This window comes from Astyanax mexicanus, chromosome 20 (assembly GCF_023375975.1).
Source record: "Astyanax mexicanus isolate ESR-SI-001 chromosome 20, AstMex3_surface, whole genome shotgun sequence".
Classification (NCBI taxonomy): domain Eukaryota; kingdom Metazoa; phylum Chordata; class Actinopteri; order Characiformes; family Acestrorhamphidae; genus Astyanax; species Astyanax mexicanus.
In genome coordinates this window covers 36,129,397-36,144,032 of record NC_064427.1, presented here as the reverse complement: position 1 = coordinate 36,144,032, position 14,636 = coordinate 36,129,397, and the positions used below count along the sequence as shown (strand labels likewise).

General features: G+C 39.5%; 1 protein-coding gene across 1 annotated transcript in view; it reads left to right on the top strand.

The window, feature by feature from the left end:
• The first annotated feature begins 638 nt into the window (after positions 1-638).
• mtnr1bb (melatonin receptor 1Bb) overlaps positions 639-14,636 on the top strand; it is a 78,752-nt gene continuing 64,754 nt past the window's right edge. The window contains exons 1-3 of the mRNA XM_015605316.3: positions 639-731; positions 1,121-1,162; positions 1,264-1,512. Of these exons, the coding sequence (XP_015460802.1) occupies positions 1,314-1,512 (199 nt within the window). The 5' untranslated portion in view covers positions 639-731; positions 1,121-1,162; positions 1,264-1,313. The remainder of the gene's footprint in view (positions 732-1,120; positions 1,163-1,263; positions 1,513-14,636) is intronic.

Genomic DNA, 14,636 nt, shown 5'->3' with positions numbered 1-14,636 from the left:
GCCTAATTTCCATTTGTGCTGAGGAAATGGGAGTAATGCGATGCTGGGTACATGGGGTAGAGTAATGGGTGCTGAAGGGATGGGGCTGGGGGAAAATGGAGTGTTTGGAGTAGAATGAGGGCACTGTGGAGATAGGGATGGAGTAATAGATATTGAGGAGTGTCTCATAGCCTTGCTAACATAAATCCAGCTCAAGACCATTTGGTCATCCAGAAAAAATATACCCTATATGCTGTTTGCTCGTTAACTAGCTCTTGAGTAGCATAGAGTATGTTTTGTTGTGGATGACCAGCTGGTCTTGACCTCAAATTACCTTTAAAATTATTAAAATTATAATGTATTTTTAATGTTATTTTCATTTTTTCCAACAATATCCAGTCAGAGTAAGTGTGGTAGTAGTTAGCTAGCCTGTGCAGTATTGAGGGCTCTCCTCACTCTCGCACACCTTCGCGCCGAGGAGGCAGCGCGTGGACCTGACTCGCACGCGGGCGGTGGCGCGCGCTCGTTCGCGCCCTCACTCGCTCTTTCTGATTGGCCGTTTCCCTCAGCGCTGAGCCAATCACCGGCCGAGCTCTCCGCGGCGATTTGCAACTCGGAATGGTCGGAGCTACTTAAAAAACAAAACACCCAGAGGATCCAGAGAGGAGCAGCGGAGCTATGGAGCACAGCGCGCCCCGCTCACAGCGGCCCCGAGCGGTGAACACGACCGCGCTGCCGCCGGAGCTGCGCAGGTAGCCGTCCTTATTATTATTACATAAACACTTACACTCTCACACAGTGGAGTTAGAGGATGTGAGAGGCTCTGAGCTGAGTGTGTATTCCTGAAGACACACACAGCGACATGAGGAACAGCAGCACTTTTATAGCTGTATTTTTATTATAAATAATAAAGCTTCACATGGAGGAGGAGACCGAGTGTCACAGCACGCTGGAGCTAGAGCTGCTCGCCCTCGACCTTTATTTACAGGGCTTTTTCTTCTTCTCCTCCTCCAGGGCTTCTCTTCCATCTCATCAACACATTTAAACCTATTTTCTATTCGTTTATTTACTAAACTGCCACTTAAAATTGTATTTTTAAAGATTTTTTCCCCTCTTTTTTTTCTTGTTTTAATTCGTTTAGTGAACGTTGAACCATAAGTCACCATAAGTCACCGTATCCACAGTAAGTGTAGCTAAATTTTCTATTATTATTATTTCTGGGTTCTCTCAGTAACCGCACAGAGTCCCCTCTTCCTCTCTCTCTCCTGCTCATCGCTCCTCCAGCTCACGGTTGAATGAGTTGAGTGAGTCGCCTGAGTCCCCGAAGCCCCGGCATGTCCGAGGAGGACGTGGCCGTCGACAGGAACCGCACGGACCCGGGACACGTGGGGCGCGCGCTGGGCTCGAGCGCCAGACCCGCCTGGGCCATCGCCGTGCTGGCCAGCGTGCTGATCTTCACCACCGTGGTGGACGTGCTGGGCAACCTGCTGGTCATCATCTCCGTGTTCCGCAACCGAAAGCTGAGGAACGCAGGTGAGCGCCGCTCTATTCCGTGTACGTGTGGTTGTAGTTTGAGCAAAGATGGTAAAAACATGCAGTGAATGAGGAATTAAGTCCAGAGGGTGAAAGTTTGGTGTGAGTGGTTTGGTTTGGTGTGAAATGCTGCGCTGTGTAGAAAGTAGTTTGTAGCCAAAATGGTTTAAAATGGTGAATTTAATAATTTAATACAACTAAAACAGCAAGTAATCACACAAAATTGTTTTTAGTTGCCTGCCACATTTTTTTTTACATTCGGTTTGAAACCCGTTTAGCCTAAATAGGCTAGAGTAGCTGTTAACAGCATTTATAAAACATTTCTGGTGGAAGAATACACACACAGGGTCATAGTACCCTTGCAGTAAATGAGGATTTAATTCAGTTTAGTTTAAATTAGATAGTGAGAAAGTTTGGTGTGAGTGGTTCGGTTTGGTGTGAAATGCTGCGTTATGGAGAAAGTTGTTTGTACTGAAAATGGTTTAAAATGGTGGTGAATATAATAATTTATCCCTCTATAAGAGATATCCCTCTACAAAGGTTGTTCCTAATGTTTTCCACAATTGCTTTTTAACATAGGTTTCAAAAGTTTTTACCCTAAAGTAGGCAAGCTTTTCTGAAACATTTATAGCTAAATTTCCACAGTGTGAAAGTTTGGTGTGAGTGGTTTGGTGTGAAATGCTGTGCTGTGGAAAAAAAGTTTGTAGTCAAAATGGTTTAAAATAGGGGTGAAAATGATAATTAATCCCTCTAAAAAGCTGCTTGCCATTTTTTTTTACATTACGTTTTTAGCCTAAATAGGTTAGCTTAGCAGTTTCTTAGCAGTGTCTTCAGTGGAAGAATACACACACATGCAGGGTGTTATAAAACTTTCTCATCAGATACAATTTAGCAATGCCACTTTAAAATGAGTCTCATTTATAAAAGGTTTATAAATGGTGTATTTAATTACGTTGTAAAAAAGGTGTATAAAAGGTGGTGAAAACATGCAGTGAATGAGGATTTAAGTCAGTTTCCCACAGTGTAAAAGTTTGGTGTGAGTGGTTTGGTGTGAAATGCTGTGCTGTGGGAAAACGGTTTTAGTCAAAATGGTTTTAAATGGTGAATATAAAAATGTAATCCCTCTAAAAAGCTTCACCACAGCATTTTATCACACAAATTTGTTATTAGTTGCTTGCCACATTTTTTACATTAGGATTATTTTTTTTAGCCTAAATAGCCTAGCTCAGGTGTTGTAGCAGCATTCATAAAACATTTCTGGTGGAAGAATACACACATATTCAGGGTGTTATAAGACAAAATAGTACCAACAACTGTCTCCTCAGATACAATTTAGAAGTACCACTTTAAAATTGAGCCTCCTTTAAAAAGTGTTTATAAATTATATAAATAATTACATGGCAAATACTCTTAAAATATTAAATGTGGTTGTAATTTGAGCATAGATGGGAAAAACATGCAGAGAATGAGGATTTAAGGCAGTTTTGCTAAATTTCCACAGTGTGAAAGTTTGGTGTGCGTGGTTTGGTGTAAAATGCTACACTGTGGAGAAAGTTGTTTGTAGTCAAAATGGTTTAAAATGTTGATGATTGGTTAATATAATAATGTAATCCCTTTTAAAAAGCTACACCACATCAAGATTTGGTTTGGAAAAATGAGAGTCCACTTAAAAATGATGAGTTTCTTTGATTGAAAACCTCTGGAATATAATCAAGAGGAAGATGGATGATCACAAGCCATCAAACCACCAAACTGAACTGCTTGAATTTTTGCACCAGGAGTAAAGCAGCATAAAGTTATCCAAAAGCAGTGTGTAAGACTGGTGGAGGAGAACATGATACCAAGAAAACTGTGATTAAAAACCAGGGTTATTTCACCTAATATTGATTTCTGAACTCTTAAAACTTTATGAATATGAACTTGTTTTCTTTTTTATTATTTCAGCCATTTCTCATTTTCTGCAAATAAATGCTCTAAATGACAATATTTTTATTTGGAATTTGAGAGAAATGTTGTCCGTTGTTTATAGAATAAAACAACAATGTTCATTTTACTCAAACATAAACCTATAAATAGCAAAATCAGAGAAACTGATTCAGAAACTGAAGTGCTCTCTTCATTTTTTCCAGAGCTGTATATTGAGTATTGCAGAAAAATAGTACTGTGTAATCATTCTCATTATGAGCAGCGTATTGTAAAAAGTATTGTGTATAGTGCTGTGATTGTCCTGTGATTACCACCCCTAATCACTAGTAACATTTTTCAAAAAGCAACAATATTTGCATTGCAGACCCTGAATCTGAATCTGTGAGCTTCTCTCTCATTGGAAGAAAACAGTGAAATCACTCCTAATGGGACTGGAAACAGAGTGTAGAGTTTATAGAGGTTCAGTGCTGCACTTCCTTTACACTGTAGAAATATACCATTGCTGGATGGAGCTACAGTTTTGCGAGTTCTGTCTCTCGGGAGAAAATAATCAGGGTTTGTAAGTTCACAGAGTCGTGGTGTGCTTTGTAAATGCCATGTTGTAAATGTCATTTGTACTTCAGAATGGAAACGCTGCAGCTAAATGCTATGAGTAGTGTATATAAAGCACGTTGTTCTCTCAGGAATGCTTTTAACCCATTATGCTCTGTGACTTATATTATACCCTAAGTATTACTAATTGGTAACTACACGCAATGCAATGCAAACTGACTGAGTGAGTTTTTCCAGTGTTGCAAGTTCTAATAAGAGGGAACCCACCATTGGTTTCAAACAGCTTAGGAGCTTAAGGACAATTTAAAACAAAGCCATGTTCAGAAGTGAGATGTATGAGTGTGAGTTTTGATCTGGGAGTTGTAAACTCCTGAGGGAGAACCAGAACTTTCGGTTTAGTTTACTTCAACTTTTTTTAATGCACATTCACAGCCTCCTATTCTTCAGGGTTTGCTTCAGCAAGTCAGCTTGTGTATATTTGATCAATAGCTCTGCTTGAAGTTTGTCTGGGTAAACCTTATTTGATTATTTATTAGATGGCAAATTTATACAGATCTGATAGTTTAGAAAGTAAACTATGTGTTTTATACACTATACAAAATGTATCGTACCAGTCAAAATAAGAGACAGTTTCATTAAACGTTTGAAGGTCTTTGCAGTTGCACTTGAGAATATTTTTAAAGTTAAATAATGAATAATGAATGAAATATTTCGGATTGACTGAGCTTATTTATTGTAAGTCATTTTTGTCTTTATTTAGTTGAGTAGTTGTTGCTTCTCACAATATGTATTAGAACGTTACTTAAATAGAGCTATTCACTGTATACCTGTAACTCTACCTCTTCACTACTTTACAACTGATGCTCACAAACTCTTTATTAAGAGGGAAGAAGTTCAAACATATCTGGGACAGTTGATCAGTCCTGCACACAGGCTTTGAGGTCTTTTAGCCTGTTTCTCCATACAGAACAGCTTCAACTCTGGGATGTTGGGGTTGTTTCCTCACATTGACTGATTGCTTCAGGTGCTTCCACAACATTTCCATTGGATTAAGGAATAGCTCATAGTGGCGCCGTGTGGTCCAGCGGTCTAAAGCGTTGCGACTATGAGCGGGAGGTCGCAGGTTCGAACCCACACTCATGCAGCTTTTTCCATCAAGCTGCCGGCGTTAGAGGGAGCACAATTGGCTCTGCTCCCTCTGGGTGGGTAGATGGCGCTCTCTCCCCACATCACTCCTACGGTGATGTTTGCAGCACAGGGTGTCTGTGAGCTGATTTACCGGAGCTGAGTCGCTGCGCTTCCTCCAAGCTCGCTGGAAAAGAACGGTGTCTGACTTCACATGTATCGGAGGAGGCATGTGTTAGTCTTCCCCCTCCTAGTGTTGGGGCATCACTAGTGATAGGGGGAGTCCTAATGAGTGGGTCGGGTAATTGGCTGTGTAAACTGGGGAGAAAATGGGAAAAAATTTGAAAAAAATTATAATAAAAAAAATAGTGGGCTCATAAACATTAACATTAGCCAATGTGAAAGAGGCCTTCAGTTGCTTAGAAGTTACCCTGGGGTACTTTGAGACCTCGCCAACTATTATATGCCTTGTTCTTAGAGTGATCTTTTTGGAGATCTTTCTGAAGAGGGCAACAATGGTCTTAACCCTTGTGTGGTGTTCGGGTCTGAGGGACCCATTTCCATTTTTCATCAAATGATACAATAAAAATATTTTTTTCTAACTCAAACTCATTGGCATTGGCTCATTTTATTGTGAAAAACATATATCAAAACACATTTTCAATAAACACACACTGTACACCCCCCCCCCCCCCCCAACACACACATACACACACACACATTTATATTACATACAGTATGTTTGGCCAAGAGCTAATAAACATTGCTTCATTTGTAAATTTGAAACTAAACAAATTTTCTACTCATATCTTGAGTTTAATTCATTTTCTTTTACATTTTATTAAAAAAAAAACTAATAAAAAAAGAGTAGCACTTTTTAAAAGAAATGTAACATAAGAAAGGTAAAGGGCAAATATTAACCATGTAAGCTGTTTATATTGCTTGCAATTTAGGTGATGCAAGCATGTGTAAAGCATTTTAATGTAAAATTGCTTAATTTTGCTGATTAAATACAAGTAACAAAGTAAACGAGTAACAAAAATATGAACACCTCACAAGGGTTAAACTTCCTTTTTTTAAGTCCTCAAAAATCTCCTTTGTTTGTTTCATAATGATAACATGTTATAAAGAGCAGCAGAAAAGCAGGATGCTTACTCAACCCTGATTGTCTAACTAACTGCTAATCCTAGATATTCACATATTTTTGCCACTCACAAACATGTAATATTGGATCATTTCCCTCAGCAAATTAATGACCAGGTATAAAAGTTTTGTCTCCTTGTGTGAAAATCCGATAATGTTTTAGGTCCTATTCATTCAGAAATATAGAAAATAAAGAAAATTCTAAAGGGTTCAGAAAGTTTCAAGCACCACTGTATGTAGTAGTTGTGTTCAGTAATTGAAAGGTAGATTTGAAGTCATAAGTGCAGGGTTCTGTTTTCCAGGCCTGGAAAGTGCTGGAATTTTGGAGAAAGTGCTTGAAAATGCTTGAAATTCTAACTACATTTACTTTACAGTAAATAACTATCTGGCTAAATAAATTTGCTTAAATAAAAAATTGCAGAGCGTAAAATAAAAACGCAATTTCAGTTGTGTTTTCGTAAACATAATACGATCTTTTGCAGTGTGACAAAAAACAAATCAATAATTTTGAGAATATGTATGTATAAATGCTCTCAACCCATCCTGAATTTGACATATTACAGTAACTGCTCAGTTAAATGAATAGGGTAAACATGCGGTGAAGAACATTGGTATTTAAATTGTGTGAAACTGACACCAATAAATCCATAATTCCTGCTATTCACTTACTTAGAAGTATTTTTTTCTCAGTAACATAGTTGCTGTGAAGTGTGGGGAGAATAGTTTTGTGATATATTGATTATGACTGAATCGCAGTTTTAGGATTTCACTGTTAACATTAATTTTCCACAACTGAAAGATGCTGGAAAACTTACAAATGAGTCTTGAAAGTGCTGGAAAAGTGCTTTAATCTTACCTTGTAAAAGGTGTATGAACCCTGTAAGTTATTTGTTTATTTAATGAATTGATTCTGTCTGGAAAAATTAACACCCCATAATAGTTAAGAGGTATATATATATATTACATTACATTACATTACATTACGATTGGCAGACGCTTTTGTCCAAAGCGACTTACAATAGTCAAGTACAATGTAAAATAAGTTTAAAGGTAAAACATCTTTGGATAGGGATAAAAGGAGGTCAAGGGGAGTAATAGGATAGAGGAGTGAAGGAGGGGAAGAAGGAAATGAGGTTAGAAGTAGTTAGTGTGTTAGAGGTGTTAAGAGAGTAAGTGCTCTTTGAAGAGCTCTGTCTTCAGGAGTTTATTAAAGATAGTGAGAGATTCTCCTGATCTGGTAGTAGAAGGTAGTTAGTTAGAGGTGTTAGGAGAGTAAGAGCTCTTTGAAGAGCTCTGTCTTCAGGAGTTTATTAAAGATAGTGAGAGATTCTCCTGATCTGGTAGTGGAAGGTAGTTTGTTCCACCATTGGGGAACTCTGTATGAGAACAGTCTGGATTGCTTTGTGTGAATGTTTGGCAAAGCGAGGCGACGTTCATTGGAGGAGCGCAGCAGCCGGGAGGTAGCGTAAGCCTTCAGGAGCGAGTGCAGGTAGGAAGGAGCATATATATATATAAGCTAAAGACATGGGTAAGTGGAGTGGTGTTGAGGTGCTTTCTGCTAATAAGTATCACTCTTCTATATACAGTATATATAAAACTCTACAGCTACTGACTGTACTGAGTCTCAGTACCTCAAAAAAGCAGCTCTCTGCTGGGCACATGGTGTATCAGTGGTGAATGAGAGTGTGTTGGTGTGTGTAAGACGGCACGTGCCGGTGTCGACGCTGCTCACGTGCATCCGAACGGGAGTGTTCTGAATGAATTATGCAGCGCATGAATTAACTCTCGCCCTCATTAGCTGCGAGCTTATGCTTTTTTAATGTGGCAGAGCGGGATTTGCTCCTGGCTTGAAAAGAGCTCACAATTAAAAATTGCCAGCTAATTCAAAACGCCCCGAGATGAGAAAGAGGCTTTGTTCACTGTTGTTGATGTGTCTTTTAATGCCTGTATTTTTGCCAGCTTATCGCAAGGACGATAGTATTTAAAAAGAAAAACTTGTTTTAAAGGTTGTGTAGTGACTAAAGGAATATGAGACAGCACAGATAACGAGAGGCGGGTGTCAAAATGAATAGAAAGAGCCTGTTCCCGGTTGGTGGAACAAAGGTGAAATAAAAAACAGATCTTTTGCTGCTTTTTTATTAGTTTCTGTTGCTGTGTTTGTAATTTATAAACAGACACTATGGTTAGAAGTGAATATCTTAGAGTTCAGGGTAATGCAATGGCTAAGTCTTCACATTGTGTATTTTGAGTTGTGTGAGGTGTTCAAGTATAAAAAACGTTTGAAAAAGTTTATATGACGGGCACAATGCACTGCAATAGAAAAAAAAAACATTTGATGTGCATTGCAGTAACACACAATTTCACATTCTGTTACCATGAAATTTCATGCAGTTGTATTGTTTGAACACCAGAGGTCAGAATCCTACAAGTGCAGACCAGAGAACCAGTGGGCGTAAGCAAAGTCGAGTATTTACGTTTACTTCATTACTGTTCACCACTGTTACATAATGATTTAACTCTAGATTACTAATATAATAAGTAGTTTAGAACAGTATTTTAAAATATTTACAAAAAACAGTACTTATACAAATATTTATACATGGAGCATTTATATAAGGTGTAATTGGCATTGTTTATACATTATGAAATAAAAAAAATGTTCACATATATTCAAAATGTGTTCCAAATATCAGGAAAAATGTAATTGTGAACCCAGAATCGTGAATTACAGCGAATCGTGAGCATAGTGCATCATTACACCCGTACTTTTATAAAATACTCCTGAGTGCATCATTCTAGGTAGGTATCGGTAACTTTATTGATGAGTACAATACAATACATGTACTTATACTCAGAAAAAAAATGGTATGGATGCATTCCTAGTCTGCAGTGTGAAGAGCTCCCTCAGTTATGCAGTGTCAGTTCATGGTTATTGCTGGTGTTCTGCAAAACTCATATTGCAATAACAATAAAAATACAAATACCATATTTTTCACACTTTAAGGTGCACTTAAAAATCCTTTAATTTTCACCTTTTACTCTGGTGCACCTTATGTATGAATTTTAGCAGTCAGGTTATGAGACGCAGTAAAGCCACACAGAGTTTCAGATTAGTTCTAAAGCAGTATTAGCATTAGCTGCTAACCGTGCTAAGCTCTAGCTCTTTGGCCGTCCAAAGGTGACTATATCGGCCTGTAACCTGCTGCTAACCCAGGATAGCACTGCTGGATCAGTATTAGCATTAGCTGCTAACCACAGCGCTAGCTCTTTTGCTGTTCAGAGGGGAGTATATTGGACTGTAACCTGCACTTTTACTGTGTTAAAACAAGCTACTAGTGTCGCATAAAATCGCATATAATCCGGTAAGCTTTATGTACGAAAATAGACCAGAAAATAGACATTTATTGATTATTATGCGCCATATAATATTAATAACAATGTTTTATAGTGCAAAAAAGTATGGTGATCGTACAGCTCTAAACTTGACCATACACCTCTGCTATTAAGGCTGTTTGTGACTCAGACTTTTCTTGTTGTGATGTGGTGTAATATCGTGTCTCATATCTTTTTCATCCGTATTTATATCAGTATTCCTTCTACCTCTTTTTTTTATATAAACATGCTGTGATGATATCAGAACTGAATGGGTAAATGAATCACTGTACTGAAGGGCCTTCCTGCACTCTCCAAACATTTTCTACATGAAATAGAGTTTCATCAGCCAGTGCCTGTGTGGAGAGGGTGCTTGAAAGATGTTATGACAGAAGAGGTGACTGTGCATTCAGTTGACGTCAGCACTGAGGAGTAGCGGACTCATACGGTCGGGAGGGCAAGCCAAAGTGGAAATTAGGTCTGGTCTGGTTATAAACCCTTTACTCTTAATTAGATATCCCAGGCTTTTTTTACTCATGTATGTGAGTTATGTGTGTGCGTCACTAAAATGTCCTGTATAATTATGCGTATTTATGCTGTAAAACGGGGTAAAGGTTAAATTTTTGCACTTTCTTTGCCATTTGAAAGTAAAAGCCGTATAATTACGATATCAATGACGTAGTGATGGTTAGATTTCACTGAGCTGTAGGCTCTGAAAAGATTAAACAAATTACACACCTGCATTAGACACTTGTAATAGAGATATATCTTCACAGGCTGATTCGTAAAAGGTTGTCTTTTAGCGGAAGAGTCAGGATATGCTCTGGCTCTGATGTGTGTATAGAGTTTGGGAAGTGATGGTGTATTTTGTTAAATGCGCTTTTGTTGTTTGTACTTTGGTTTGAAACACCTGTGAATGTGTAGAGAAACGCATTCTACTGTGAGGAGCGCATTTACGCAGTCGAGCAAAAGACTAAATTGAGTGTAGCACTCCTCAGAAAAAGCTGAAAGATTGCTGTGAGGGATACCTTTCATGTGTCAGATAAAACCATTGCCCTGAATGCTTCTACCTGCCGTTAGTGGATTTTCTAAACAGCACAGGACAGAAAGGCAGCTGTAACAGAGAAAAAAAAATATTATTTTTATAAAATAACACTGAACATAGGGTTTCCACACATCCTGCACAATCTAGAAAACCTGGAAAATTAAATCTTTCCAGACGTAAAAACTCCTGGAACACTAGAAAATGAATTAAAATGTCTTAAACACCGTCCAGGTGGGATTAGTTTCCCAGGGGGACGTCTGTGAAAATTTTTTTTTACACTTCTACTCAGTGATAAAGCTCTTGCATCCAGACAGCAATTGAAAAAAAACAGGAGGACCAGTAAGTTTTTTGGCTTTTTCTCAGTCATGACATCATGTTCAGTAGCTCCTCCATTTCCACTCACTGTTGTGTTTACGTTGATCTCCGTGGAAACACGCGCCCAAAGTGTGATTACGCAACATGGCATTAGACAAGCAGCTATTTTATTGAAGAGACAAAAGTGAGGAGACAAAACTCAGAGATGTGCGTCCGGACGGGACTAAAACTATGGATTTTAGCAAAAAACATTAGATAATTCAGCAAAGGACAGCAAAGAAAAACACATGCATGGTCATTCCGGACGGGAATAAAATCACAAATAAAATCATAAAAGAGAAAATTACCCCTGAACCCTCTTAGAAATGAATGCTGTCCAGATAGGGTTATATATATATATATATATATATATATATATATATATATATATATATATATATATATATATATATATATTTCTTTTTTTTTTAATTAAGAAGAATTGTTGCAACGACTGCAAAGACTAATTGTTGCAGCCTTAAAGTTCAAAAACTAATATTTGGTGGAAAAACTGTGGTTTTTAATCACAGTTTTCATGCATCTTGGCATCATGTTCTCCTCCACCAGTTTTACACACTGCTTTTGGATAACTTTATGCCTTTACTTATGGTGCAAAAATTCAAGCAGTTCAGCTTTTGGTGGTTTGATGGCTTGTGATCATCCACCTTCCTCTTGATTATATTCCAGAAGTTTTCAATTTGGTAAAATCAAAGAAATGTATAATTTTTAAGTGGTCTCTAGTTTTTTCCAGAGCTGTATATATATTCTTAATGACAGGGTGCCATTTCAAATGCCTGTGCCTGTTATTAATTGGGTTAAAGTATCTGTAATGTCTCTAAACTGTTCAACACTAGAGACTTGACTAGAAAAAACAGCTGAAGTCAGTTACAGTGTAATCAGTTTCATACGTTGACCTCAATATCATTTATTTTTCATTTATATCTCTAAAGCTCAGCCAGTATCAGCCAACATCCCATGTACATGATTTGTATCGTCCATGACCCATTGATTCTTCACACCCTTCAAACGACATGTCATATCTCCAGTGTTTCAGGCTCACCCCCACCTCACGCACTGTCAGTGTGATAACACCATACACGTGTATGATCTTATCACAATACAGCTGTCCGCGGGTTGGTGTGCTGTGTATGTGTATTATCATATTTAAGAGATAAAGAGGAGACACCATATTATGAGAAGGACCATACTGAAGGATAAGGATTCCACTATAGTGTAGATATTGCTATCTATGGAATCCTTATCCTTCAGTATGGTCCTTCTCATAAAATGTATACATTCACTGTATATATATTCAGTACATCACAAGATGTTCACACCATGTTTCCCAACACATGCTTCCCAATCTGCTTTAGTGTGTTCAAAGACGTAATAAGAGTCGAGGACTGGAGAAATAATGCAATATTAGATGCAGCAATGATACATTCATTTTTTCGTTCAGTGAGATAATGAGAAACATAACAGAGATAATAGACACAAACAGATGAAGCTTATCAGGACAGTGCAGGTGCTACTAAATGCATTTTAATACAGTCATTTTAGAGTCAGTAACACAGAGAAGCATGTACACATGCAATCGCAGTCACAATCCATTATTATTATTATTTTCTCATGAATGCCTTTATCCAGTTCTGTCCTCCAGTTTGATTGGATTTAGTGGATATTTGTTATCTTTTTTTTTTTAGAAGTGTGAACCTTCTAACAGTACCTAACAGTACTCAAGCAAGTACCCAGCACAGATCTGGGCATTGTATGGCTTTTGCGCCACATCCAGCCCTTTTGGCTTTTCTGGAACCTATAGCCCAGTTAATTATATGCTGAGGCTGTGTTTTTATACCTGTCCCAGCTGGCGGCTCAATCAGTCCTGATGCGGACCAGCTGGGACAGACATGGCTGTGCGCTCCGGCGTGGGGCGGACCCACGGCTCCCCCGCCTCCTCACGCCACAATATATTATAATTAGTATCCTGATACATAACGTTTAACACTATAAAGTGTAGTTTATTAGATGATCACCGGTGGTATAGTACTAAATTCTGGCTATCCACAACATCCAGCTTCTAGATAACTGGTTAGCTAAATACATTTTCATTAATTATATCTTACAGTAATCCTGCAATCCTAAATTAATAAAAACAATTTGAAAATAAAATCCATATATATATCCATATGATTTAACATGAGCGTTGCAACCCGCTGGCCACTGCAAGAACTCAAAAACCTTCAAAAATCCTCCTCAGCGAGGCGGGGGTGGGGGGGTAGGGGGTGCTACTAGCTACTAGCCCACCGCGCTCCGAAAAAACAGCAAGCTGATTGGCTGTTTCTCCTGAAAGGCGGAACTTTATCCTTGGCTCTGTGATTGGCGTTAAGAGATTTTCCATTCACACACGGCCACTACCTACTGTCATTTCTTCAAATTCTTCAATGGGTTATGATGGGTTCACAGCTTCCATTGTTGTTCTGGTCATCATTTCCGTCTCTCTTCTGATAACAAACACATTCTTAAAATCCTCAGTGTGGAACAGGTAACATGGAGAAGGCAGGATTGATCCAAGATGGCGGCTTCTCTCCCCCCCCCCCCCCCCCCCCCCCGAGGAAACAGCGTTTTCGTGTTTTTTGTCTCGTAAGTCGCAGTGTTTTTGTGCGTCTTTGTCGTGCGTTCACGTCCTGAAACGCACCTACAGCCGTGAGTTTCTGCTTGAAGTCGGCAGAAACTCACTTTTGGAGTTAAACCGCGGACTCCGAGAAGAACTGCGAGTCTGCGGCGTGCTCCGGACACCCGCACCCCCACCGACCCCCACCGCTGCAGCTCGCCCACAATGGAAGCACCACAGCCGGCAGGCGAGAAGGCAGAAACGGGGTAAGCGCGGGGGTATCCGAGCGAGGCTAGCGGCTAGCCCACACAAGCCAGCTATCCCCACCGTACTTTTGGCCAATGTACGCTCTCTGGACAATAAACTGGATTACATCCGCTTACTTCAGTCAACTCAGAAGACCGTGAGAGACTGTTGTGTTTATGTTTTCACCGAAACCTGGCTCAACAACAGCGTCCCGGACCACGCCGTTCAGCTGGAGCGGCTAACATGCTATCGGGCAGACCGCGCGCTAGCTGACGGAGGTAAGAGCCGCGGCGGCGGGCTCTGTGTTTACATCAGCGATGCTTGGTGTCGGAACGTAGTTGTGGTCTGTAAACACTGCTCACCGGTAGTGGAACTGATGATTATCAAATGCCGTCCGTTCTATCTACCGAGAGATTTCTCCGCCGTGCTGATCGCTGCTGTTTACATCCCTCCGACCTCCAACAACAGCGTGAGGAGTGAAGCACTGAATGAACTGTACCAGTACATCAGTGAACAGCAGACAGCGCACCCAGATGCTTTTCTCATTCTGGCTGGAGATTTCAACCATGCAGACCCAAAGAGTGTGTTTTCTGGACTTTTTAAACACATAGACTTTCCAACCAGGGGAAACAACATATTGGACCAGGTCTTTACTACACACAGAGGAGCCTACCGAGCCTCCCCCCTCCCCCACCTGGGAGCCTCTGATCACCTCACCATTATGCTAATGCCAGCTTACAGACCACTGGT